Raw genomic sequence first — 26,565 nt, 5'->3', positions numbered from 1 at the left:
CTTCTACTGTCAGCCATTTCAGCCTAATTTAGGTTAGCAGGTGGGTGTATATGAGATATTGTGCCAGCTGTAGCCCCGTATCCTCTGTCGGTTCACTGAAGTCTCGGGGCGTACCTTCCTTCAGCATATCTCCCACTGTTGCCACACTCCTGGGTTCCCAATATTTCCGAACATTTAACTTTGTCTGCCTTTCTTCCCCATATAGTGTGACCAATGGGATGTGTGGGGAAAATGGTTCTGCCCTTCCTAGAAGCTGACAAGCTCGTCGCCATACCCCCCTCCCCAGTTTCAATAGTAAATGTGAACATGATTTGCGAGGAGAGGTTGTCCATATCACTTCTTTGAGAAAGTATGGGGCTGCTGCCCCTTGCAGCAACCAAGACTCCGGTGTCTGTTCATCAGACAGCCATTTGGTCACAAATTGTAGTTGCCTAGCAACGAAATATACCTCAAAATTGGGCACCTGTATCCCTCCATGTTCATACGGGTTCTGAATCTTCTGTAATGCCACCCTGCATCTCGAGTCATGCCACATGAAGCTCCTGCACTTACTGTTCATCCTCCCGAAAAACTGTTTCGGGATATCGTACGGGACATTGGCAAAACAATGGAGGTGTTTTGGTAGCACCATCATCTTCAGCAGGGCTGCTCTCCCAGTCATTGACAATGGCAACGTGGCCCAGAAAGACATGGAATTCACTACATTGTCCACCACTTTGTATATTCTGTGTGTGCTCGGTCTTAGGATCGTGGTATACATCTACCCCCAGTTACCTGTATGTATTAATCTCCCACCTAATCGGTAGTACCGGCAATGTACGCTCAGGCTATCCTACATATCCCCACAGGGGGAACAGGCTAGACTTCTGCACGTTAATTGTAATAACTGACAAGGCTGCATAGCGTTCTAACACATCTAGGATATATTGCAGGTTGTCCTCCGAGTGCTGCAGATACAGAAGAATGTCATCCACGTACAATGAGAGCAAATGCATACCTCCCAGCGTAGCGATACCTGCCTCCATATATTCGTCACGAAGATAGACCGCCAGTGGCCCCAATGCCAAAATAAAGAGCATCGGAGACCACGGGCACCCCTGCCGTGTGTCTTTGCCCAGCTGCCACTGTTCCGAGACAATTGTGCCCGTTTTAACTCTTGCTACCGGCTCGTTATATAACAACCGGACCCACTTGACATATGTGGGGCCCATTCCGAACCTTTCCAAGCTATCAACCAAGGCCACCTGTTCTGAGTCAAACGCCTTGACCGCATCCAGCGAGGCCACAGCCAAGTTGTGCGTGCGGCCCTTGGTATGGTCCATTATGCGGTGCAGTCTTCTCAGATTGCTAGTGATCTGTCTGTGCGGAACATATCCCGTTTGGACCGGGTGTATTAGTTTGGCAATAGCAGGTTTAAGCCTATTGGCCAGTAGGGCAGTGAGAATCTTCTCCTCTTGATTTAGCAGTGACAGGGGCCTGTACGGGTCACAGTCCGTAGCCGGCTTGCCAGGTTTCAAGAGGGGAATTATTATTGACTCTCTAAACGACCCAGGCAGTCGGCCTGTGTTTAATGCCTCATTAAGCATTGCCAACAATGGGCCTATGACCTCCACTCTGTACTCTTTATAAAATTCACTGGGCAGTCCATCCGCTCCCGGGACCTTAACTGTCGGCACTTCTCGTATAACCTGTTCTAGTTCTTCTGCGGTTATAGGGGCCTCCAGCTTATTTGCTTCTTCCTCATCCAGTTTGGGAAGCTTAATCTCTGATGATGCCTCCTCAATCTCGGATCTCAGGCATTCTGAGGTTTCCTCACAGAGCTTCCTATAATACTCATAGAAACATTTATCCACCCCTTCTTGAGTCTCGCACAGTGTCCCATCGTTCCTTACTAATGCCCTAATTGTTTCCCTCTTGGTCTCACTCTTGTACAGCCAGGCCAACAGGCGCCCAGGCCTGTCCCCTTCTGCATGTTGTTGCTCCACATACTTCCGGTAGCTCAGCTTACTTAGTCTGTCACAGTGTTCCAGGCATTCATTCTGCAAGCGTGCTACCTCTTGCGCCCTATCCTGGGACCTATACCCTGCCAACTCAGTAGCTTCCAGTTTGGCCTCTGCTTTACTCAGGTCTCTCTCAATCAAATGTTGCATCCCTTTCGATTTAGCCTTAGCTGCCCACGCACCACCACTTTAAAGGCCTCCCCCAATGTACCTGCCGATTCCACAATTCAACTCTCCCCTCAGAGTCTCCTAAAAGCCTGTATCTTTGAGCGCCTCCACCCTCAGAATCTATGCAGGGATTCTAGCCCGGGTGGGAAGAAGCTGCCACGTAACCACCAAGGGCGAGTGATCCGAAAGTACTCTCACCTTCTGGTCTGTCCTCGTGAACTGACCCAATGTTTCTTCCCCAGCGAGCACATAATCCAACCTCATGTAGAGATCTGTTGGAGCAGTGTAGTGAGAGTATACTCTCTCCAGAGGATGCATTGCTCTCCATACATCAGCTAGCTTAAATGCCTGTAGTATCGAGCTCAGGGCTTTCGCCGGCGGAGCTGGATGAGTATTATCTGATATGTCCACCGCCGGGTTAAATAAACAGTTAAAATGCCCTCCCCAAATTAACGTGCCATCCCTGTAGGGGCTAATCTTAGAATACAATGAACGGAAGTAGGCTGCAGTATCTTGATTCGGCGTATATGTGTTATTAACACAAATCTCCCTGTTTAGCACCATCCCCTGTATCACCACCATTCTACCCTCCTAGTCTAGAGAGGTTTTAAGGACTCTAAACGGGACCGTCGGCACCACCCAGAACAGGGCCCCTCTGGCATATGCTAAATATGGTGAGCCAACCGTCATCCCACTCCACATCTGTGACAAGGTATTCAGCTTTTCTTTGGTGAAGTGCGTTTCTTGCAACAGGGCGATATCTATCTTCTGGTGCTTTTACTCTATTGCGTTTTATATAACTGTTCAAACCTGTAACATTCCAGGATGCTATTTTAAGTTCCCCAATAGCTTTGCAAGGTGCTGTTCCCCCCAATAATCTCCCCATGTTGCGACTCCAGTAGCCATCATGAACGCAATTGTAGGCCCCCTTTTCCCCAGCAACTCCCCCATTAACTACGGTTTCTGAACCTGCAGGGTGTAGTCTGGATACGCTATTATCATGACCAACACTTGTTGAATTGTACCTCCTTTACGAAAGTGCTCAAGGATCCTTTCTCTATTGCGATAGTTCAAGATCCGGACTATTATTGGCCGCGGAAGGGACCCAGGCGGCGGTTTCCTTGTCAGTGCCCTGTGTGCCCTTTCAACAGTAAAGCATTAATTGAGGGCTTCTGTGCCGAATTCTTGTTGCAGCAGGGTTTCAATGTACTCTGAATGGTTTGCAACTTCTTCTCCTTATGGGGGCCCAATAATGCGTACATTGCGCCATCTGGCCCTTCCCTCAGCGTCCTCCGCTCTGTCTTTCAGGTTACGCACTTGTTGGCACAGGACCCCGACTTCTTCTGTTGTGTCTTTGAGACCACTTGTATTCTCCAGCACTGACTTTTCAAGCGTACCCGTACGCTCCACAAAAGCCCTGACATCTTGTCTGAGCAAAGACACTTAAATACTAATGGCATCTATTTTGGCTTCTAGAGACTCTTTCAACGATGCTATGGCCGTAGGATCTGTTGGTCACCATCCACAAGCTTCTGCTCCTTTTGAGGTGTTGAGGTTACATGGGGAGGACTCTCTGTTGAGAGTGCAGTCTTGGTGCATGCCTCCAGGGTAGGTTGTTTCCCTTTGTCCTTCTGATGTTTGGATGCCATGTTTGATCGCAACCTCACTTCTCTGCTCTTGTGCCAGTGCGTATGTGACCCAGGCGTGTCAATTCCTTGCTTGCCATTATTTAAATGCAGGCAATTTGGGCCGCTTCTCACCGCTCACTCACTGGAATATGTGGCGTACTGCCAGGCACTGCTTGGCTCACCCAACGGACACACCCGCAACCCACTTCTTGTGCTGTCCTCAGTAGCGGGACAGCTGCACTGTGACCGGCGTCGACCTGCCTAGTGCTGAAGTGCTCATTAATTTCTCTGGCATGAGCACCCCGCTGTGTAGGCCTGTGCTTCCCGGTCTTTTAATTCTGATCTGTGGTAGCTTGGTACACTCAGGGGATCAGATCACGCAAGCTTGATGGTGCGAGTCCCTCCCGTTTCCGTGTGTGTAGGAGATTGCACCGGCTGTGCTCCCCCTTTTGTGTTCCATTCTGGCTGAGCCACCACGGTGTCCCACTCATGTGATTCAGCTCTGTTTTGGATGCTTAATGTCTGCCGTGGGCCTCCCAGCCACGTGACCACCATGGGGGCCCGTTTCTACTTGCCTCAGGGACTTTCCTCTCCACCAGACCTCCCAGCCACAGCGTGTAGGCACCTGCTTTCCACCCCACTTGTTCAGGTATTAGTTTGTCCCCGCGCTCATGTGGCACAGTAGGGGGTCTAAACAGGGGGACCCTCTAGCACACCCAGACGCACGCTATTGGATGCACCCGTTTATATCCTGGCCAGGGGAGTTGGGGGGCATGCACCAGCGCTCTCAACATGCATGCAGTCTCGTGCTTCTTGCCCGGTACTCCGGCCGACACTTGCTTTTCCAGCTGCTGCTGGGTTGCTGCAGCTACCCCTCCGGGCGCCCCGTGTGCCTGAAACCTTCAGGCTCCCAACAGCCCAACAGCACAGGACAGATCACAAGTTTATTCGTACGGCTTACACCTTCCAACCTACTGTCGCGCACCAGCAGAACCTTGCGTATTCCTCTCCATGCACCAAATCAGTCCCTTTAAGCCGCCTCTTCTCTGAGCCCGTCTTAAAACAGACCAACACAGAGGTCCTCCGGACCACTGCCCCCCTTTTGTCAGTACTAATCGCACAAGCACTACGGCGGTGTTCCAAACACGCATGTCTCAGCCAACCAGAACTTCTCATTCATCCGCAGACCATCTGCACAGCTCTGTCGGTGCTTCTGATGGGACGAAACTGACGCAGTGTTTGCCGCCTGAAATGCACACTCAATGCCCCAGTAACGGGGCCAGCAGCAGCTTTTGGGTCTTCTGCCCTGCATAAGCCGCCGGCTCAGGCAGATCAGCATCAGCTGTTTATTGCATGTTGTGCTCGGTGTGGCTTAGTGCTTTTTCCAGTGGCCCGTCCAATTTCACCTTTGTGCAGTAGTCTATGTTATCGAGCCCTTTGTCCGCCACCATCTGGGTTCTCCCTTTGTTGTCGGGCCTCCAAAGCTTCTTTGCTCGTTACAAGGCAATCTTCCTTTTCCAGGCGCCCTGCATGGACTACTGCCTGCTCGGCATCTTCCTTTCTTCAGGTACCTGTTTGTGCATACAAACACCTCGTGCTGCTTCAGTTATTTCCAAAATCATGCTGGATCAGCAGGAGCTTCGCTGAGAGACATCCTACTTCATGGCTCTGTAGCCACGCCCCTTCAAATATGTCTTATTACTGCCACAGCCGTCAATCAACTGTAGATTTGCCTGCAAGGGGTTGGTTGTATTTCCCACCATTTTACTAGTGATTTCATTATTTAATGTCATAAGAGGTCCTGGTCACTTAGCAGTAAATTATATTATATTATATTCGACCCTTGTAAATAAAAAGGATCTCACGCAGGTTGCTGTGTCTTCACATGTGGTTTTTATTGTCCCTGATGTGGACATATGGTTAAAGGAAAGTGGTCAGCCAACACGTGTTTCAACCCCAACGGGTCTTTATCAAGGCATAAGTAATATATCTGAGGGATGTTATCCCATGTTGTTCTGGTTGGAAATGTTTTTTAGTAATCTTGCAGAATCCCTAAGGCTGGTGCTAGCATCAGTGCGGGTCGCTCATCATTATTTAATGTGTTGTGGTGGAAGGCAAGCCAAACTCTACTTAGCACACATTTACTGACATTATTATGGCGTTCCCCAGGGCTGTATCCTCTCACCCTGGTTTTTCAACCTCTACTTGGCCCATTTGGGCCACCTGATCTCTACCTTCTCCTCGAACTTTCAGTGTTATACGGATGACACTCCGCTCTCCTTCAGGCTCCCCTCACAGCCTCCTCTCCTTTCTCGCTCATTCCTGACCGTCTATCTGCAATTCAGGAGTGGTGTGCCTCCAGCGATTCTCTACCTTAATGCCAGTAAGACTAAGATCCTGCTCATTGGGACTCTTGCTCCGCTTTTCCTCTCACTCTGGCCACCCTCCTTGGGCCCTCTTCCTTCACCTTGCAGTGAGACAAAAAACCTTGGTGTCATCTTCGACTCCACTCTCTCTTTGTCTCCTCACATCTCGGACATTGCCAAGAAGTCCCACTACCAGCTGCACCTCCTCAAAGGTACTCTTGCCTTTCTCACCCTGACCCAGAAGCTCAATGTCTCCAGAGCCCTGGCTCTCTCTAGGGTGGACTACTGCAAGAGCCTCTTTCTCAATCTGCCATGCGCTACTCTCCGCCCTCTGCAACTAATCCAGAACAGGGCTGCAAGACTTATCCTTGGCCTCAAGCCCAGGGACTGTATCTCTCCAGCCCTGAAATCTCCCCACTGTCTCCCGGTGGCTGCAAGGATCAAGTCCAAGACCCTTTGCATTGTCCACAAGGCTTTCTGGGGATGGAGCTTGCACTACATCTAACTCTCTCTTCCTAAATACCTTCCTTCTCAAGCCCTTCGCTGAGCTACCTCCAACTTCCTAAGGGTCAGACGCTTCTTCAGGCAGAGAGTGGGGGGTAGATCTTTCTCCTCTGCATGTGCCTCCCTTTGGAATGGCCTAACTGTCCCTCTCAAACTTGAGCCAGAACAAAAGAAGTTCCGGATGCAGCTCAAAAATGTCCTCTTTTCCTCTGCTTTCACTTGCTCCCTCCCCTGCTGACCTATTTGACCTACCTGTCTGCCGCACTGACAGGCTGCTTGGCTACCCGCAGAGTCTGACTGGGTACCAGGCTCTCTCTTGATCGGTCACCCCTGCACTGCCTTCGGGCCTTCCACGCAATTAGGGGCTGTAACTGTAACCTCTACAGTCCCTTGCCTCCTTTGTAAGTACAAAGTAACCAGAGCCGCACTGCCCTGTACTGCACTTACTCAGAGTATTGCCTCCCTGATGTCCCAGTTCCTCTCCCTGGCATCCCACCCCTTGCACTTCTCGTTCTCGCACCTGCATGAACTGAATGACACAAGGCCTGGTAAAATCATGTGTCTTGCCCTCCCTCTGTATTCCATCCCTTGTCTTGTTGCGCCTAGAAACACTTGTGTACCGATGTGTTATAAATGACCTATCAGATCATATCATATCATAATGATAACAAAAATGCAGACAAATGTGTCATGGAAGGAAAGTAGTGATAACAGGTATAGTTTTTATTTTAAACATTTTAGCACTCTGTAACTGATGGAAGGCAGCAATAATTTCCAATGTTCTTACCTCCACCGAAAGCAGTGCAGCCCAAGTAAGGCCTCTCAAAAGTGGTGGGATATCCACTCTGGCTTCTTTCCAGATGAGGTTCTTTTTATATGGATAAGCCTAGATGAAAGGAGAAATATTTAAAGAAAACCATACATTCTTCTGACACAAAACAATGGCTGTCTTTTCTATGCAGATATAAGGACTATGATCATCCATTGTAAATTGCTCACATGAATGAATTATGGCATGACCTCATGAAACAAGCATTGATTAATATCGACTTCAGCAAAGTGAAATGCTTTCCTGTGTCCACATGTGCACATATGTATAGGTAGTAGCTAGGTAGGTGCACCTCAATCCTGATGTTGTGTACCCTCCACTAAAAGAGTATTGTGACCCAAAAACAGCTGAGCCACCTCCATCCGGGACCATAACAGCCACTGCCGGTCTTGGACTGAGAATGAAAAATGTCAATCCTTTTTGCAATTGTCCCTGTTATTATTAGAAGCCTGATGGTCCTACAGAACCCTTTGAAATACTGGCACTGACCATGTACAGCTATAATGCTGCAACTCAAGAACGACGCTGAACCCATGCTATTCCAGCACTTAAATTGCAAACGCCCCTTATTCCTGACCTGCAGCACCCTGTGCTATTATAGTGCTGGTACAAATCTTGGTCAATGCACCTCCATCCCAATGTATCCTACTCCAAAGTATTTCAATACTGAGACCCCCCCCCCCCATGTAGCTCCTGCAGTAAATCTCGATCCTAAACCAGAGCACCTTGTGTTATCATAGTACGTAAAAAAATACAGAGCTCGCTAGCTACACCTCAGTCCTGAACCAAAGCAACCCTTGTTATTTCCAGCACTATGACCCTCAAAAAGCTCAACTGCAATCAGTTCCTGCAATCTAGCACCGTGACCCACTCTACCAAAACACATCAATTAGTGGCATCTCTAAAGATAATTATTAGTGGAGCAAAACTAGGACTAGGGGTGCTGTTAGGGACACAAACAAATAAGGGTTAACAGCACACACTGGTTTATGTAAACATGTATTATAAAGCGGTTTGTATTTAATAAAAAAGGTGATAATTAATCCTCAGAGTAGGTCTAAGACAATAAAAGTTTTGTATTAAGCTAATAGACATAAAAAAGTAAAGTGTTCAACAGTTGCAAAAAGGCCCTAAACAAACGTTGCAAGACATTTGGTTTTACAAGCTTAACAGTGTTTTTCTTTTGGACACATTGCATCATTTTTTTGCTGTAGCTTAAAATCAATTAATGAAAAATATATACATATAAAAAGAAACTAATAGTCTTCCATAACTGCCACTCTTCCACCCCCCCCCAATCTGGTACTGTCAAGGTCCAACCCGCAGCACCCTAAATTGCCCATCGACCACGCTGGAACTCCAACATGAAAGTTCTGCAGTCTTCCTCAAAGTGCCCACTCAGTGCTTTAAACAGATAACACATAATAAAGTTCCATCTAACCCTTATTTTATTGCTTATAGAGCTAACCTAGCTCAAGAGTAGTGGCGCGCTTTACATTAGGGTGCCAGAATTGGGCTGGGTATTTTATACAGTATCGCAGTACCATTGGTGGAGGGAGAGAGGGATTTGTATTCATCTGTCAGGTATTATTCGTTATTTCAAGTTTAATAATAATAAAATATAACTTTTTTATCTAGCGCTTCATGGCAGGTAGCTCCCTTGTCTAAGAGCTGCTATAAGTGTAATCACTACACAACGTAATGGTTTTAATTGTAATGCAATGTATTGTAAAGTGGGCTCGTATAGTGCATCTCTGAAATTTGTGGAAATTGCAGGCTGGAAATAACGTAGTCCTGAGTGCGGGTATGTTTCTATGTGGTTTTTGGCATTGATACTTGGGTGTGTATAGAGAGAAAAAATTACAAACAAAAATGCATGGTCTTTCGAACTTCTCCATCTTTGCATCCTCACTTGTTTCTGTCTAGTCTACCTTTGTATTCTGTACGCTCACAACTGATCCGCCTACATCTACTCTTATTCCTGGTCTTCGTTCTACTCGACATTCTGCATTCTTCTAAATCCTTTCTTCTCTGACATAAGCCATCTCAAACATGCCTCACTCCTGTTCTTCACTCCCTTTGCTGCGGTCTTCATCAAGCAGAACATTGGTCGAAGAAAACATGCTCTGCCACTGATTTGGATTTTCTTAACTTACTGCATGCGTCCTACAGTTCCTCCCTTCGGGCAACAAATCTATATTCTGCCAATGTAAATGCTACTCTCCCCAACTATTTCAATTGCTCTTTTGTATACTGTCCCCCACCTTCCCCTGATTCTTCACTTCTTTATACTGATTGTTCATCCTACTTGACTTCTAAAGTGGGTCTTCTTCGCTCTTCTTTCTCCTGAACTCATAGACATGGGTCCTTTAAGACGAGGCACCAATATTTAGCGATGGATGCGGATGCAGAATTTACTCATACATCAATAATCAAAACGACTCAGGAAGTTGGCAAAACTCGATACTGTTTTGTTTGCAATTATCTAAAACAGGGATACAACTGACATCATCCAACGTCGCACAGCAATCTCTCTCAAATATTTCATAAAAAACAGACTTTATAGTAAAAACTTGTCATCATTGACGTCATACTATGTGGCAAACTACAAAAACCTACTAGGTAAAGTGATAGGCTTACAGGGAACATCTATGTATACGTTCCATACTGACGGGGATTGTGATTGGATCTCTAACATCAGGTGGACAACTAAGCCCATCCCAAGTGCAAGTCATCTTCATCGTCAGAAAATATACAACTATTCATTGGTTACACAAACTATAGGGATCCTCAATACGTGGACCTCTACAATTGGTTGGCACACTTGCACCGTTCGGGAATATTCCACATGCTAGCAGCACGCAGACTGCTACCCCAGGTGCTGGGAGGGTTTGGCATGGTCATGCCTCCCCACCCAATTCGCCCAACATCTATCATTACTCTTGTGGTGTGCCATTCAATCAAACCTGATCTTGGCCTTTGCAGAAGCTCTCTGTGCCTGAGAATTAAAGGGATTATAGCATGGTTTTATCTTCTGGTTTCGGTGTAGCTCGACCCAAAGTCAATTTTGATCCGACCATGTGACTGGAGACCACGTTTCCGAGCTCTCTGCTGCACATAATACTATTAAATGATGAACTCTTAACGCCTTCAGTGTTTTTCATTCCACCTCAAACAGAAGTTTGTTTCTTTCTCACATTCATTGTAGCATGACAGACAACCAGGCACATAGTGGCCTCGACTCTTGGTGCTGAGCCAGCCAGCCTTTCTTGAATTCTCCTTCGCCATTAGTTATTTTCCAACTACGCCACACAAACCTTTTCTAATCATGGAGTTTCAAGCCCTGCTAAAGTGTAACCTGCAACATCCAGGTTCTATACATTCCTATGTATATACATTGGCACATCGCCGCAATCTATTCTCTACGTAGCCAACCTCAAGATTACTTTGTCTACTTGAGGTGCTGCATCTGTACAAGTGTAAAATGACTTTGCATTTTCTTCTATGATTCTTCACACGAGCATCTTCATTTCGATCCCGAAATGTTGCTAATCTTCAACAACTCCTCTTCAAATATTATAGAATACCAATAGTTCTGTCTTTTGTATTTTTTCAGGGTGCGTCATTTGCACTTTGCATGATGTCATGAATCTTCTTTCCCATTTGTTTTCACACTTCTTCTGGGACTATTATATCTTTGAGCATGCATATAGGGTTTTCTTAATGGATACTTTGTCTCGAGGATTCTTGCGATACAGGCATCCTCACTGCAACTGAACGTGTTGCAATTTCCGGTTCCCAATATACAGGCAACATGGGGGCGGAGCTTCTGGCAGGGGTATTTGGTTCCTCCTCTACACTCACCCCTCTGGGCGATTCATTGACCACTCTCCCATCAATCTTCACATGAAGACATCCTCGTCTGAAGAAATGCTTCTTTGGGACCCATATCTTTAGGACTCCTTTCAGGCATCCGGCAGGTTTCACATGCTCATCAATACTCCAGGTCATAAGACTGCATTGTCCATTGGGACTGCAGTAAATCCATCTTCCCACATGGTTCTTCGGATACAGGAACTTAGTTCCCTCGTGTGCATGAATGCTGGCTTTCACGTAGTCTCTGATTTCTTCATCTGTCAACTCTTTGGGTTTGATCCCAGATTCAACATCGATCACAATCTTTATTCCTACTGCTTTCTTCGCAGTCTTCTTGCATTGTGTGATTATAATCCTGATGACACAGAATCCAAACAGGATCATCACCAACAGGGCTCCAAGGTACTTGCAAATGTTCGCCATCCATTGTGGAACCCATGAAAAGATCGATGCAAACCAGCTGTCATCAGCAATGTCTTCCACTTGGTCTTCCATCTTGATGTGTAGGTTTGTCAGCATCGTTATGGCCTCTGTCAAAGTGCCATTCTCGTCGTTGTGAGAAGGTATGAATGTGCAACATGATTCTCCGATTTTGGCACAAACATCTCCATCCATAGCTGTAATCATATCTAAGACATATCTGTTCTGGAGAGTCATCAGTCATATGGCTCTCAGCTCTTCCTTGATAGCATTGAATCCCTTAATAGTGATGTTGATCGTCTGCAGAAGCTCCCATCTGGTTATCTGCAACCATTTGGTATTTGCCATCGTCTGGATCCCAGGCATAAAGATAACAGAAAAAAACAGCTGAAGTCTGACTAAACAATCTGTGCTCATATGGAATAGCATCAAAGGCCTCGATTGACTTAGCTGAGAAATAATGTTCTCTCTTAATTCGATTTAGGAGTTCAGCAGAGCTCTTCTTCCTCAGGTGAGCATCTGCTTTTGGAATGTTCAGGTTACTCTTTGGAATCACCAACACTGGAACATGGACAATCACTAGAGAGCATAGTCCTTCCCAATTCCTGGGTAGCTTCATGTAAGCTCTGGATCCACAGGCCCAGTAGTGATCCATTACCACCACTGTCCCATCTTTCAGTCCTGGTACATCGAAGATTCGACCACACTGTTCATTTTCTCAGAATTTTCTTGTGCCATTATTTCTGAAACACAATTCTGCACTTGCTAGAGGCACTATCTGCAAAGTGCCTCCTCTGTCTTCGACCCACAACATAAGTTTTGCAAGCCTCGACCATCGAGGTTTGCATCCATTTTCCACTTTGTGGATAGTCGATTAGGGAATACCAGTTACTGCCACAGCTCTGCATATGACTACACCTTCTTCCCATCTGTCTGGAGAAAATACTGTTCCCCAGATCTGCATCTGGCCCCTTTCTTTGCAGCATCGAACCTCTTCATCAGTCTGTCCTTAACAATGGAGTCTTCTGTGTACATCCCATCTAATTCTAGCTCCCTTCATGCCAAGCTGTGCATATCTTATCACATGATTCCTGGTAAACATTCTTGCTCTTGTCTTTAAATCTTGGCACATAATCATCTTCATCTGGGGCTGTCCATTCTGTTACCCCTACCAAAGATGCCATTCGGCCCTGGAACGGACCTCTTGTGTGACAGAGTGCAAAGTTAGTTAGGCAATGAGTTGTTTGAACATCTATCTCAATAGCTATGAATATCTTAGACTTAGCCATAGCATAAGGCAGGAGTGCGCATACATAGCAATCCTCCTCAGAAGTTCTCTTTCCCACTTCTTTCATGTGCTGATAACACATGTTGTTCCCCAAATGTGCTGTACTATCTACATTATCATTTAACTCGTAATCATCCGCCCATGCACTTCTCTTGGGCCTTGTTCTTGCTAAATGAGCTCGTACAAGCTGCACATGAAATACAGCAGAATACATTCTTGCTACAGGAGGAATCATAGGGACACTTGTCAGAGAAATAGGTGCTTTCTCATGCACCACTGGTGTAGGGAGAATCACATATGGTCCAGGCCTTCTTGCAATTTCTGGTTCTACATAAGTCACTGGAGTAGGAAGGACCAAAGGGACTACTGCTTTATTTGGACAAAAAAAATACACCGTGTGAATCCGCAAAATCAGAAAAACAACGATAAACATTGAGCAGGCATATATTATGCACCAGTAGATTATGCTCCACCATTAGTGTCTCTCCACACATCGTTGACTTTGCTCACTTTCTGGAACTGCAATGTTCTCACCAGACCACATGATTGCCTGTAATTAGTTTATAGGAAGGAAAAACTCGTTTTATTCAGGCAATCTCTTTAAATGCTCCGGTAGTTGTCGAATTTGGTCTATGATCTCCACAAGTAATCAGCTGATTGCAGGACGGTTTATAGGATCTCGTGTAAACACAAGTGTTTGTAATTCACCAAACAAGATGAGGATGAACCTGGAGCAAATAATAAAAGATCATGACAAGTAGTTTGTGGGCATCATCGTCAGATAGGACCAATCGTGCGCTCAAAGAGATGTTCAGGTAATTGTCTTATCTGGTCTATAATCACTGCCAATAAATGTCTAATCGCTGGTCCATTTTTAGGATCTTGGATAAAAGAAAACACATCAGGGCTCCTCCCAACAAGAGCAGGGTAAACTCTGAGTCTTTCAAGGGAGCCACAGTCCAAATGTACTCTTTCGCCTATCTACTGGATAGTATTTACGTCCTTCTTCCTCGTCATCGATCTGGTCTGCATGTGCTGAACTTCTTCTCCTTGGCTTGCTTCCGAATGGGTTGGGGGTGCGACGGTCTCTCCAGCGTAGACTTTAACATCTCCTTGGTGTATCCAAGCTTGTCTTCCTTGGACCTTAATTGCTGACAGAGTAATGTCCTCCACAACGAAAGGACCACTAAATCAAGGCTCGTGGGACTTTCTTGTGAAATTCCTTATTAGTACCTTATCACCAGTAAATAGTTTAGGTAAACCTAGTTATTTAACTGTGGTTACTGTATGGTCTTCATCTGTGTTCTGAGACTGACACTGTGTCTGCTTGATTTGATCTGAAATGACAGAGATACTAGCTGTCATACATGTAAAGTACGCACATAACTCATTTCCTACCAATTCTGCAGCTGTCTGGGCATCACTCCTAGTCCTCGATGGGGGAGTCAGAGATGTTCTCATTTGTCTCCCTGTAACTAATTTGTGGGGTGTGAGGTGGTGGTCCGAGCCAGGCTGATTTCTTAATACATATAATGCAAGGGGCAGGCAATGCAGCCACCCCTTCTTCAGGGTCAATTTCAGCTTTGCTATTCTCTCTTTGAGCAGACCGTTGACTCTCTCACATATCCTGTTCGCTTGCAGGTGATAAGCAGAAGAAAATGTATGTTTATTGCCAAGCAATAATATAATTTGCTGAAACACCTCATTCACAAAATGGAGTCCATTATCAGACCTTAACACCTCACACATTCCCCATCTAGGAAATACTTCTTGCACTATAAACTTTGCAGTGCAAGTGGCATCAGGATGTGTGCATGGACCAGTCTTAATCCATCTCGAGAACGGGCACACTACCGCTATCCTATACCTTTATCCATTACATACCTGCAGCACCTCAACAAAGTCAATATGTAAATGCTGAAAAGGACATTTGGTTCGCAGCGTGTGCCCAGCAGTAAACCTTTGACATACGTTGCAATTTACTACATAAAAAGCAACGTGTTCTAACAGGTTTGGCATGAACCAGTCCTCCGCAATGGCTGCTGTGAGGCTCTCCCTAGTGACAAGCGCAGGGTAGTGTAGCTGTTCTAACGCCACCCTTAATAAGTCTACAGGCATCACCAGTTTACCAGTGCTCTATTGTCGTCATAGTGCTTCGGTAGGGTATAAAGAAAACCCCCTCCGTGTCCACAGTTCTTTCTCTTCCTGTGGCGCTCCACCTTGAACATCCATTAACTGCATTTGTGACAAATGATTAAAGCTTTAATTCACAACCATTATTACAACCATCTTCTCCTTCACATCAGGAGTATCAAAACTCATTATCTCAGTTCAATATGCAATCCTTTTTGCCTTTTCGTCTGCGGCTTGGTTTCTGCATGAAATAAAGTCAGTTCTCTTAGTATATGGGAGTTGTACTGCTTTAATGAGCCTGTCCAATAATGCAGCGTGTTGCACTGGAGTGCCGTCTGCTCAGAGGTAGCTCATCCTTTTCCAACATGCTAACCCTGCATGCACGGTTGACGTCACATAGGCAGAGTCACTGTACACTGTTACTTCCTGCTCTATGTGTTTCTCGAGCGTGACAATAAGCGCCACCAGTTCTGCAGCCTGTGCTGAAAAGTGAGACGGTAGTCTTGCACTTGTCATTACTTCGAATTCCCCATTAGCGCTGTGCCTTACTACCGCGGCATCCGAATGCCTTTCACTATCAGTTTTTGAAGAACCAGCAACAAAGAGAACCTCCCCCGCTGCTAGAGCATTCTCCTTTACTGTTGGGATCTGATCATAAATTTCTTCATAGTTAGAGCAATCATGCACTTGCTCAATCACTGCCAGTGGTTCAGCTACAAACGTGGCAGGATTCACTATTTTACAACCGACTATTTTAATCGCCGGATTCGATATAACCACCTCATAAGCAGAAGCTCTTTGAGATGTCAATGTACTCTTCTGTTTTTCCAAAACAGCAAACAAAGCATGCTCCACAAATAAAGTCACAGAACACCCCATTACTATGCTTGCAGATTTCTCGATAGCGAACGTGGCTGTAGCCAGCGATTGTTCACAAGGGAAGTGACCCCCCCCTCAATACTGGGTCCAGAATCCCACTGTAATATGCTAAGGGTTTGTACCCCAAAGTAGTTCTCTGTGTGAGAACTGCTGCCATGACTGTTCCATTTGTGTACGAAAATAAAACAACTCCTCAGAATAATTGGGAATCCCTAAAACTGGAGCTATACAAATTGCTTTTTTCAGTTTGTCAAACCCTCCTCCATTTCCTCGGTCAATTCAATTTTTTCCTTATTCGCCTGTGCCTTCTTCAGGCCCTGCAACAAGGGTTTTGTGTATGAACTATAATCAAATACCCATGCTCTTTTCAAAAGAATATTATATTTGTACATGGTTTACAGACAAAAACCTTTACAAATTCTTTATCAAAAAAGAAACACAATAAATAGGAAAGAAATTATTAATTTACAATTAAAAAACAATCCTAAAAGTACATATACACTACAAACAAACAAAAGACAAAAGAAAAAAAGAAAAAGAGTTTGACAGGTTTCTCAGTAAAGATTCAAATAATAAAAACATTTATCATGACATAAATCGTCATGAAAGCTAACTATGTATTTAAATCGGAGATCAATACGAGAGTGAGTGAAATGTGAATTATCCAGGTACTATTAACTTTATATTGAGATTTTAAATAATCAATACATTTTGATCCATATGAGACAGGATTTTACAATATGAAAGATCAATTAATATTACTCCTTTCAAATAACAAGCAAGCAAGACCACCTTTAAATTAAGTACATCAGAGCGAGCAGTTTACACAGGCTGCAAAAAGTTTTACACCAATACGGAAACTACCATTACTACCGCTTCTGCGGGTTTACTATTCTGTCAATTGCAACTAGACTAAGACGGTAATAGTGGCCAACAAACAAGCAAGCCAAGTTAGACTGGAGGCAGTCCCAACCAGTGAAGTCAACTGATTCATTACATCACTATTAGTTTGGGAGCCATCGTGTTTAATAGACACATTTTCACTAGTTGGGATCAAGGCTGGTAATTGCGTATCTACAAATTTGTTTGCCTCTTCCATTGAGTGAAACAAACGAAGCGATAAAACATGCAATGTAAAGTCCGCTCTGTGATCCCACAGTAATTTTGTGATGATATGCGAGTACGGACGACAAATCATTCGGTAATTGTAGTGGTTAGACAATCTAATCCACTCAATATCGTCTGAATGTAAGGTCTGCAGTTGTGGACTGTGTTTGAAAGTAAAACTGAAAATACGGTATGTGGAAGTGAAGCCCTAGTCAGGAATGCGCACAACTGGATTTTCATGAAAGGAAGTAAAGTAAAATTGTGGTTGAGCTGCTGTCGTGTAGGTAGTGAGATGATCTGCCACTATCACCTTGAAGTATATCAAATTATTGTGAATTACTATCTACACAGGCTGCGCTTGGTAACCAACGTAAAACCACTGATGTGCAAAATTTAAACATGAATGATGGGGAATTAATCACTGAAATATTCTACTGGTTTATTAGTAACAAAGAGCAAAGTTGTTCATTCACAGGTAAAGTGTAACACATTAATTGTGTTGAATGAATCTGAACTTGGATGAATTACACAGAGCAATTTATATGCAATCAATAAAACACCCACAATTTATATGCAATTGCGCAGCGTATTTGTTGAGTAATGTGTTACACTTTACCTGTGAATGAACAACTTTGCTCTTTGTTACTAATAAACCAGTAGAATATTTCTGTGATTAATTCCCCATCATTCATGTTTAAATTTTGCACATCAGTGGTTTTACGTTGGTTACCAAGCGCAGCCTGTGTAGATAGTAATTCACAATAATGTGTTTGAAAGTATTAAATATGAAAGAACGATTAGTATTTGTAAACCATTTTTTACTGGGTCACTTGTCCATCCTAAAATGTTCAGAGTGTCCAGTGTGACCTCAATTCCCTAATTATTGGTATCGAAGGGCAAAGATGAAGGGACTAAGAGTGGTGGTGTAACCAAGGCATTGACTGAGTTTAAAGCAGGCTGGTTGTCAACAATTGGCAATGGCGTAGAGTGGCCAACTTGAGTGACATTACTAATGGGCGCTACATGGGAAGACTGAACGTAGGGTTGATCCATAGTACAATTTATTGCATTAGAGGTCCATAGTTCAGATTCCAGGCCTCGAGTGGCAGTTGCTAATGCCTGTTGACCATCTTTGAGGCCTCCTTGAGGCACAAGTTGGCCTACTGTCAGATTTAATGACATATTAGTCAACTTCGCCACATTGGTGCTTCCTGTTTTAACATCCCTAGTTTGTTTATTACATAAGATCGGATAGAAAAGCGACAATTGACATTGATCAGAGGACACAGTTGAATTTGATTGTACTTGGTTCATTACAGATTTAGAAGCAGATGTCGCTGCAAGAGGTGAAGACCTATGAGGATTGACGATAAAAGGTTGAGAATAACCATCGATAGAAGGAACATTTGTTTGTTTATTCATTTGTTGAATGCTATTTGACAGTTCAACTATATTTTGTGGTCCCTTAACATACTATTTGTCTATCTTCAGTAATGTTTTAGATTCTTCATTTAATTGATCAAGATCTATAATTTCCTTGTCCTTAGAGATGTTCCATACATTGTGTTCGAGTTATGGCCATGGATTTTAATATTAGGTTGATTTGTAGTTATTTATTCTTGTGGTTGACGTTTTTTTTTGTTCATTGTTCTTACGTTTTAAAGCTCTCGCAAGGGCTTACTTGAGCGTACAAGAGTATAGCTTTGAAATATTATCGAAGGAGTAGTTGGAAGTTATTCACTCATTTCCAGCAGTTAGGTGCTTTTAACTTAGCTTCAACTATGGCATCATGATTGTAAACCTGCGACGTAAAGTCCTCGAGATCACCTTGCAGCGTTGACTTCCGCGAAAATAAGCACCTGAAAACATATTCTAATTTGGCAGCATTTAATTGCACTGCTTCGAGCAAAACAGAGGAAGGAGGATCACCCCTGCTCCTCCAAACCTTTCAAGGACCTGAAGCACTCCCTTGTGCACCCTCTTCTTAAGAAACCCTCTCCTGGCCCCTCCTGCCCAGCCAACTATCGCCCAATCTCCATCACTCCCTTCCTGGGCAAGCTCCTGGAGAAACTGGCCATCTCCCATCTTAATCTCCACACTGAATCTGTTGGTTGTCTTCATGACCATCAGTCTGGCTTCAGGGCTGCCAGAAGCACGGAAACTGCTCTCCTGAACATCCGTGAAGACCTGCTCTCCAACCTTGACTCCAACACCCCGTGTGTCCTCATCTTGCTTGATCTCTCTTCTGTCTTCGACACTGTCAACCATGCCATCCTTCTCAACCGTCTCCGTAATAACCTGGGTATCACTGGACAGGCTCTGGCATGGCTGACTTCTTTCCTCTCCAACCGACCCTCCCAGGTCCAACTTGGGTCCTTCCTCTCCGATATCTTTTTCTCTACCTGTGGTGTCCCCCAGGGATCTAACCTCTCTCCTTGGCTGTTCAACCAATACCTGGCACTCCTTGCCCACCGCATCGCTGCTCTCTGCCCCAATTTTCAGTGCTATGCGGATGATACCCAGCTCATTTTCAGGCTACCCTCGGCCTCCTCCTCTCCTTCCCTCACCTCTGACTGTCTGTCTGCTATCCAGGAGTGGTCGGCTGCTAATGACCTCTGCCTTAATGCCAGTAAGACTGAGATTCTACTCATCGGCACACCCACACCCTCCTTCCCTGCAGATCTCTGGCCCGCCTCTCTTGGCCATCTTCCTGCTCCCACCTGCAAGGATAAAAACCTCGGGTCATGTTTGACTCCACACTCTCCTCTCCTCTCCTCACATCTCTGACGTCTCTAAGAAGTCACACTACCAGCTGTACCTGCTCAGATGTATTCTTCCTTTCCTCTCCTTCCCCCAGAAGCTCACCATCTCCAGAGCCCTGGTTCTCTCTAGGCTGGACTATTGCAACAGTCTCTATCTTAATCTGTCTGCCTCTACTCTCCGCCCTCTGCAATTAATCCAAAACAGGACTGCGAGACTTGTCCTTGGCCTCAAGCTCAGGGATCGTATCTCTCCAGGACTGAAATCTCTGCACTGGCTCCAAGGATTAAGGTCAAAACCCTCTGCATTGTCCACAAGGCCTCCTGGGACCGGGGGCCGAAATACCTTCAACTCTCTCTTCCCAAATACCTTCCTTCTCGGGCTCTTCGCTCATCTGCCTCCAACTCCCTCAGGGTCAGTCGCTTCTCCAAGCAACTAGTTGGTGGTAGATCTCTCTCTTCAGCAGGGGCCTCCCTCTGGAACAGCCTTCCTGCCTCCCTGAAACTTTAGAACCATCTCCGGTTCCGGAAACAATTCAAAACCTTCCTCTTTGCTTGTGCTTTCTCTGCCTCACTCCCCTGCTGAAATCTCTGGCTGAAACTGAACTGGTTACCTGGCCATCCTTTCTGATCTTGGGGCCAGGCCCCTTTTTTGCACACCTGCCCTGCCCCCCTGGTATCCCCCACACCTGGGGACTGTTTTCTGTATCCCTACAGTCCCCCTACCAGCACTTATTTCTGCTCTGGCCGCTTTATTTATTTTCTACTATTTATCTATTCTATTTATTTATTTTATTCTTCTATCCCATGCACTGCACTTCCCCTTCTCCCTTCCCCCAGGCACTTTCCCTTTCTCCCTACCCATGCACTTGCGCAATCTGAATGACACCTGGCCTATTAGGATCGTTGTCCGTCTTCCCACCGTTTCCCCTCCCTTGCCTTGTCATGCCTTGAAACACTTGTTTATAGATGCGCTATAAATGCCATATCATATATCCTCTGAAGCACTTTTTGCAACACCAAGTGAACCTGCTTGCGTGCAAGTTCTTAATGTATGTTTACTGGGGATATCATACGTGCAGGTTTGTGTGGATTTAGAGACATTTTGAGGAAATGGGCACCTGCAATTATTCAATAAGCTAATCTAAGGTGAGAATTTTCTCAACCTGAAAGTTTGCATGTGCAGACAAAGTCCTCCTATCTGCTCAATTTAGTTGTTATATCCACAATAGAAAGTTTGATATTATCTAGGTCCAAGTGAGTCTTGTCATGGAATTTATCAAGGAGATTAAGAATCCGAGGAAACACAGGAAAAGAAAGACTTCAGGGTCGTTATTCACACATGAGGCAGGGCTAGAGGTATGCCGTACAGAGGCATTTCGCTCATTGTCATTAGAAGACATTGCACTACCTACAGAGTTACAGAGCCCTTGTGTTTGTTGAAACCTATTTTAGAAGTGGGAGGATTACTAGAAGAAGTGGGTGAACTCATCGAGGGACGCTCAGACGGGATGACATAAGACCTGCCATGGCGAGTAAAGTGACCCTCAACGTTTTCCCCATGAAAGTTATGTAGACAAATGTCTTCAACCTCAGACGGTAACACCGAAGCTGGAGAAGAAGGCCCAAGAGAGACTCTGAATCGCTTACCCCATTCAGCCTCAAGTGTTGGGGCCAAGATAGAAACATCAGATACACAGTTAGTGAATTGTTCCTCCTGGCCTAGATGCGAGATCGAATTTACCGAGCGTTCCGCAGCCAAATACATGTTAGATGCTGCACGCTGGATTTCATCCTCATAATGCCCAGAAGATACAGATGATTGAGCGTGAAACTGTGCTACAGTCCGAGCACTCAGAGTGCAAGTACTATCATTAGGTTCCACAGCAAGTGATTGCAGACTATACAGGGTAGTACCTGAGTCCATGACTCGTTCGTGCAGCATCAAGTGTTTCAACATTAAATGCTGAGTGAGGTCATTTCCCGTGTCGTCATTTGATTCATGGAACTGTATAGGGGCTGTGGTGTTTAAACTAGTATGCAAGTTACCTTCAGCTATACACTTCCCACTATGCAGACTAGCCACCATTTTAGCGGAGAAGACAATACCACACAGCAAAGCAAATGAAAGATACAAGACTTTCTAACTTTAGTGCAATCTCAACACTTAAAAAGATATCTGGATGCGACTCAAAAGCGCAGATAAGCAACAACAAGCATCACATTACCATTCAGGGGCCGCGTAGCCGAGCTGAACAGCACAATTGTAATGTGACAGTTAAGCAGACTCAAGGAAGGAAACAAGACTTCCACATGACTCAAACTGAGTATTGTGCGAGGCTAATGTAAACCCAAAGAAATAGGCAAGTCGCTCAGAGCGAGACTCACACGGGCATAGAGAAGCAGCACAAACAGATTTATGAGGACAGCTGTTGCAGCTTAGAGATAAAGAGCCATTAGATAAAACTTGCAATGCTGAATAACATTAGGTTTTGATTATTATATGGAATTATCAATTCGCCAACCTGCACCACCACACTGCCAAACAACCCAACAGCAATACATTTACAGTGCACTTCCGATGCGCGCGCGGTGCGCAAGCACAGTATAGATATGGGCTGATGGGAGGCAAGTGGGCGGGACGAGTAGGCGGGACTGCAGGTAAAACAAAAAAAAAAAAAGGAGAATTTAACATAGCGCAAATGAAAAACACAAGTCCTGAAGCAAGTCCCAATAAACAAGTCCAAAACAGCAAGTCCAAGTAATTACTCTGATTGATGTTTTTGAATTGAGTTTGGCGCATTTCCACACAGCCAATCCTTCACCTTACAGACGGGACAAAGGTTTCAATAGTAGAGGGCCACGTATTAAGGAGCCCTATAGTTTGTGTAACTAATGAATCGTAGTGTATTTTGTGACAATGAAGATGTCTTGCAGTCGGGATGGGCTTAGTTCTCCATCTGATGTTAAAGATTAGATCCAATCACAATCCCCGTCAGTATATTACCTGCCCAAGGAAACTGCCTCAAATGGTACACTACAGAGTCAGATTGAGGTGCTGTATTAGGGAACCCTTCAAAGGTTGCAGACGCATTAGATTCAGGTGAAGTGTCAAAAGATTAGAAATTGCCCATCTATCAGTCAACTCTGTAATGGCTGAAAGTGATCGCGAACATCTGGGAGTGAATTGACTAAATGCCAGCCGTTCACAAAGGGATAAATCTGGGCTCTGAAATTGAACGTATCCACGTGGTCGAGATGGCAGAGCATATAAAACTGCTTGGTGCTTATCTGGTGCCTGATCAATTATAGGGATCAATTTGGCAGGATTATACCATGTTAAATGTTATGTTATGTTAAAGGATATTTATACTGTGCACTATCATCACCGGAGTGGTCCCCTGCCGCTCTGGTGGATCTGAAAATCAAGAAGGTAGGGTAAGTTAGTAAGAATGAGCGGGAAAAGCGCAAGAGAGCTGTGATGTGCTGTTGGCAGCTTCAGTCCGGTTTACACCGTTCGTTGAGCATAGGTGTGATTTTTCTGTCAACAGTTATGTGCTGTTGCGCGAGGCGATGTGTGGTTTGTTTCGTTGTTGCGGTGTAGTAAAGTTTGTACGGTTTGTTGTGCATTATAGGTATGGCTGTGTTTTGTTTAGGGTTTGAGAGGTGTAAGCAGAGGGATTAGGGTTTTATTGGGTGGGTTACTGGTGGCGCTCCTTCGTATCTCCTCCGCTTTGGCCACCTGTCATATCCCGGGGTGCAGCCGCCATCCTCCGTCTTGCAATGTGTGTTCATTCTGAGGAGTGAGGGTGTTACTCATTCATTTTCATCTGGTTCTGAGTTGAAGAGCCAGCTTTTTAGGAGTTTTCAGAATTTTAGATGGTCCTTCGCATTTCATATTTCTCTTGAGTGTGAGTTCCAATTGTTTGCGGCAAGGCAGGAGAATGCTGATCTGCCACGTTTTTTCCTTGTGTACGGTTTAGGCTCCAGGTAGATGTCGTTGCTGGATCTGAGTGTTATGGTTGGTTGATAAATGGCGATTTTCTTTTGTAGGACCTCTGCTCCTTGGCCATGGATTGCTCTGAGCGTTATGCACATTGTTTTGAATGCCATTTGTTTTTTGACTGGCAGCCAATATAGCATCTTTGGCGCAGAAGTGATGTGGTGCCTTCGTGAGAGTTTGAGGAGAAGTTTGGCCGCTGCGTTCTGTATATGTTGCAGTTTCTTCAGTAGATAAACCGGCATTCCGAGGTATAGTCTGTTGGCGTAGTCTATCCTGGACAGGATGGGGGAGATGATGGCTAATGTTTTGTGTGTAAGGGAGAGGAACGGTAGGATCTTTTTGATCGTGTGTAGGTGGAATAAACATTTCTTGATTATTGCATTTAGGTGTGGTTCTATGGTTAGCTCGTTGTCCATTAGGATTACACGATTTTTTACTATTGCTGATGGTGTGGGTGATGTTCCTAGTTCTAAGGGCCATGGGATGTATTGGTTGTTTTCCTGGTTTTCAGATATGATCATGATTTCTGTCTTGCCCGCAATGGGTTTGCAGCTGTTTGTGTTCATCCATTCATAGAGCTCTTTAAGACAGTCTACTAGCGTTGTGTTCTCCTCTTGTAGATCTATTTTGCGGATGATTTGGGTATCATCTGCATAGTCGTAGCAAGTGAGGCTGTGCCTTTTGATGAGGTTGATAAGTGCAGTCAAGTAGATGTTGAAGAGGGGTGGGGATAGGGAGGATCCTTGTGGTTCTCCACAGGTGGTGTCTCGTGGCACAGATTTGAATGATTTTATCCATACTGTTTCTGTTCCTTCAGATAGGAACTTTTTAAGCCAGAGCAGTGGTGTGGCAGCGATCCCTATTTCTTCCAGTCTCTTGATTAGGATTTTGTGGCTGACTGTGTCAAACGCTGCATAGAGATCGGTGGTATCAGTGCAGAGTTTGTGTTGGAGTCTGCGTTGGTCTTTAGGTCATCTCAGATAGAGAGAAGTGCTGTCTCTGTCCCTCTCATAAGTCTGAAGCTGACTTGTGCCTGGTCCAATAGTTGGTGCATTTCTACGTGTCCTAGTGTTTGTTCGTAGACATGGGTTTCTAGCAGTTTTGACAGATAGGGAATGTTTGTTATCGGTAGGGAATGTTTGTTATCGGTCTGTAGTTAGAGGGGTCTTCCACATCGCCCTTAGTATCCTTGAGGAGTGGTATGATGTAGGCAGATTTGAAAGACTGCGGTACTCTCCCCGTTGAGAGCAATTGGTTGAAGAGGTTTCTGTGGCATTCCAATGGCATGCCTTTTGTGAGGATTGATTTATAGATGTCTGGTGGGCACAGGTCCATTGGGGAGCCTGTTTTATTGCCAAGTTTCACCATCTTGATGAAACTCTACTGATATTTGTGTGAAGCTTTGCAGGTTGTTCTGTAGTTCCAGGTTCAGTTGGGTATGGTGCACGGTCTGGTTGATTGGTCTGCTTTGTATGATCCGATGTATGTCAGTGATTTCCTTTTTGAAGTACATTGCAAGGTCATTGCATAGTTTTTGTTAAGCTACCCGTGTGTTGCAGCAAGATGGGTTTCTCATCTCATTTATAATGTTGAATGTTTTGGGTGTTGGTGGCTACTGTGATTCAGTTCTCGCAGTATTTCTTTTGTGCTTTGAGAATTTTCTTTTTGTACACTCAGATTTGTTTTTGATAATTTGTTCCTTTTGCCTGGTCGTAGTTTTTCTTCCATTCTAGTTCAAGTTTCTGTTTTTTTTTTATTGTCTTGACGGTCCATTTCTGGATTAGGTCTGCTTTTTCGTCTAGGTCGGTTCCGTCCCGGCTTGCAGTTGTTCATTTAAGTTACTACTTTTGATGGTATTCCAGTTTCTTTTCCAAATTGCAGGGAGCTTTTGGGGCTGTTTGGGTACTTTAACTGGTAGTTGGATCACAAATGGTACGATGAGGTGGTCACTCCATAGTATTGGTGGTGCAGTAGAGCTAAGACTTTTGTTGGCGAAGATTGCGTCGAGTGTGTGTCCTGCTTTGTGTGTCGCTCTTTTTACCATTTGGCATAGTTTCATTTTCTCGAGTTGTGTGATTAGTGATTTTTGAGAGTTTGCGTTCTCTTCGTCAAACCATATGTTGAAGTCCCTGAGGATTATCAGGTGGTCGTGTTTAATGGCTACGTTCTTGATGGCTTCTATCAAGGTGTCTACGAAGGTTGCATCGTATTTCAGTGTTAGGGAGAATTCTCTGTAAAGGCTAATTTCCCAAACCTAGTGAGTCCCCCAACAGCTTTGCTGGATTTTTTGGGGTTTATTTTTTCTCCTGCTAAGAGTGAGACTCTTTTACTCCCACTCTTAGACATGATTTGAGGTGTTCCTTTGGCTTTCCATGTGTTTTATGGGCTATGGGGTCTTTTACTCCATAGGGTCTCGTGTGTTTTTGATGTGGGTTACACAGCACCCTCTGTGCCATAACCCAGGGGTGTCGTAACGACCCCCAAACAGACTCCATACCCTGGAACGGACTTCTGTCTCCCAGGGCATGTAAAGTCACCATTGGCTTTACTAGTCCCAAATTATGAACAGAAACCAATACAAACCATCATATTGTGCACGTACTGG

General features: G+C 44.8%; 1 protein-coding gene across 11 annotated transcripts in view; it reads right to left on the bottom strand.

The window, feature by feature from the left end:
* The window catches only part of TBCK (TBC1 domain containing kinase), a 2,754,978-nt gene that overhangs the window by 1,550,424 nt on the left and 1,177,989 nt on the right, over nucleotides 1–26,565 (bottom strand). For all 11 annotated transcript variants that reach the window (XM_069630931.1, XM_069630933.1, XM_069630936.1 and 8 more), the window contains one exon: nucleotides 7,454–7,552. In XM_069630931.1, the coding sequence (XP_069487032.1) occupies nucleotides 7,454–7,552 (99 nt within the window). The remainder of the gene's footprint in view (nucleotides 1–7,453; nucleotides 7,553–26,565) is intronic.

Source organism: Ambystoma mexicanum, chromosome 6q, assembly GCF_040938575.1.
Source record: "Ambystoma mexicanum isolate Mex_15411 chromosome 6q, UKY_AmexF1_1, whole genome shotgun sequence".
In the NCBI taxonomy this organism is placed as follows: Eukaryota; Metazoa; Chordata; class Amphibia; order Caudata; family Ambystomatidae; genus Ambystoma; species Ambystoma mexicanum.
Note: the sequence above shows the minus strand (reverse complement) of the source record. Positions and strands in the feature narration are given on the sequence as shown.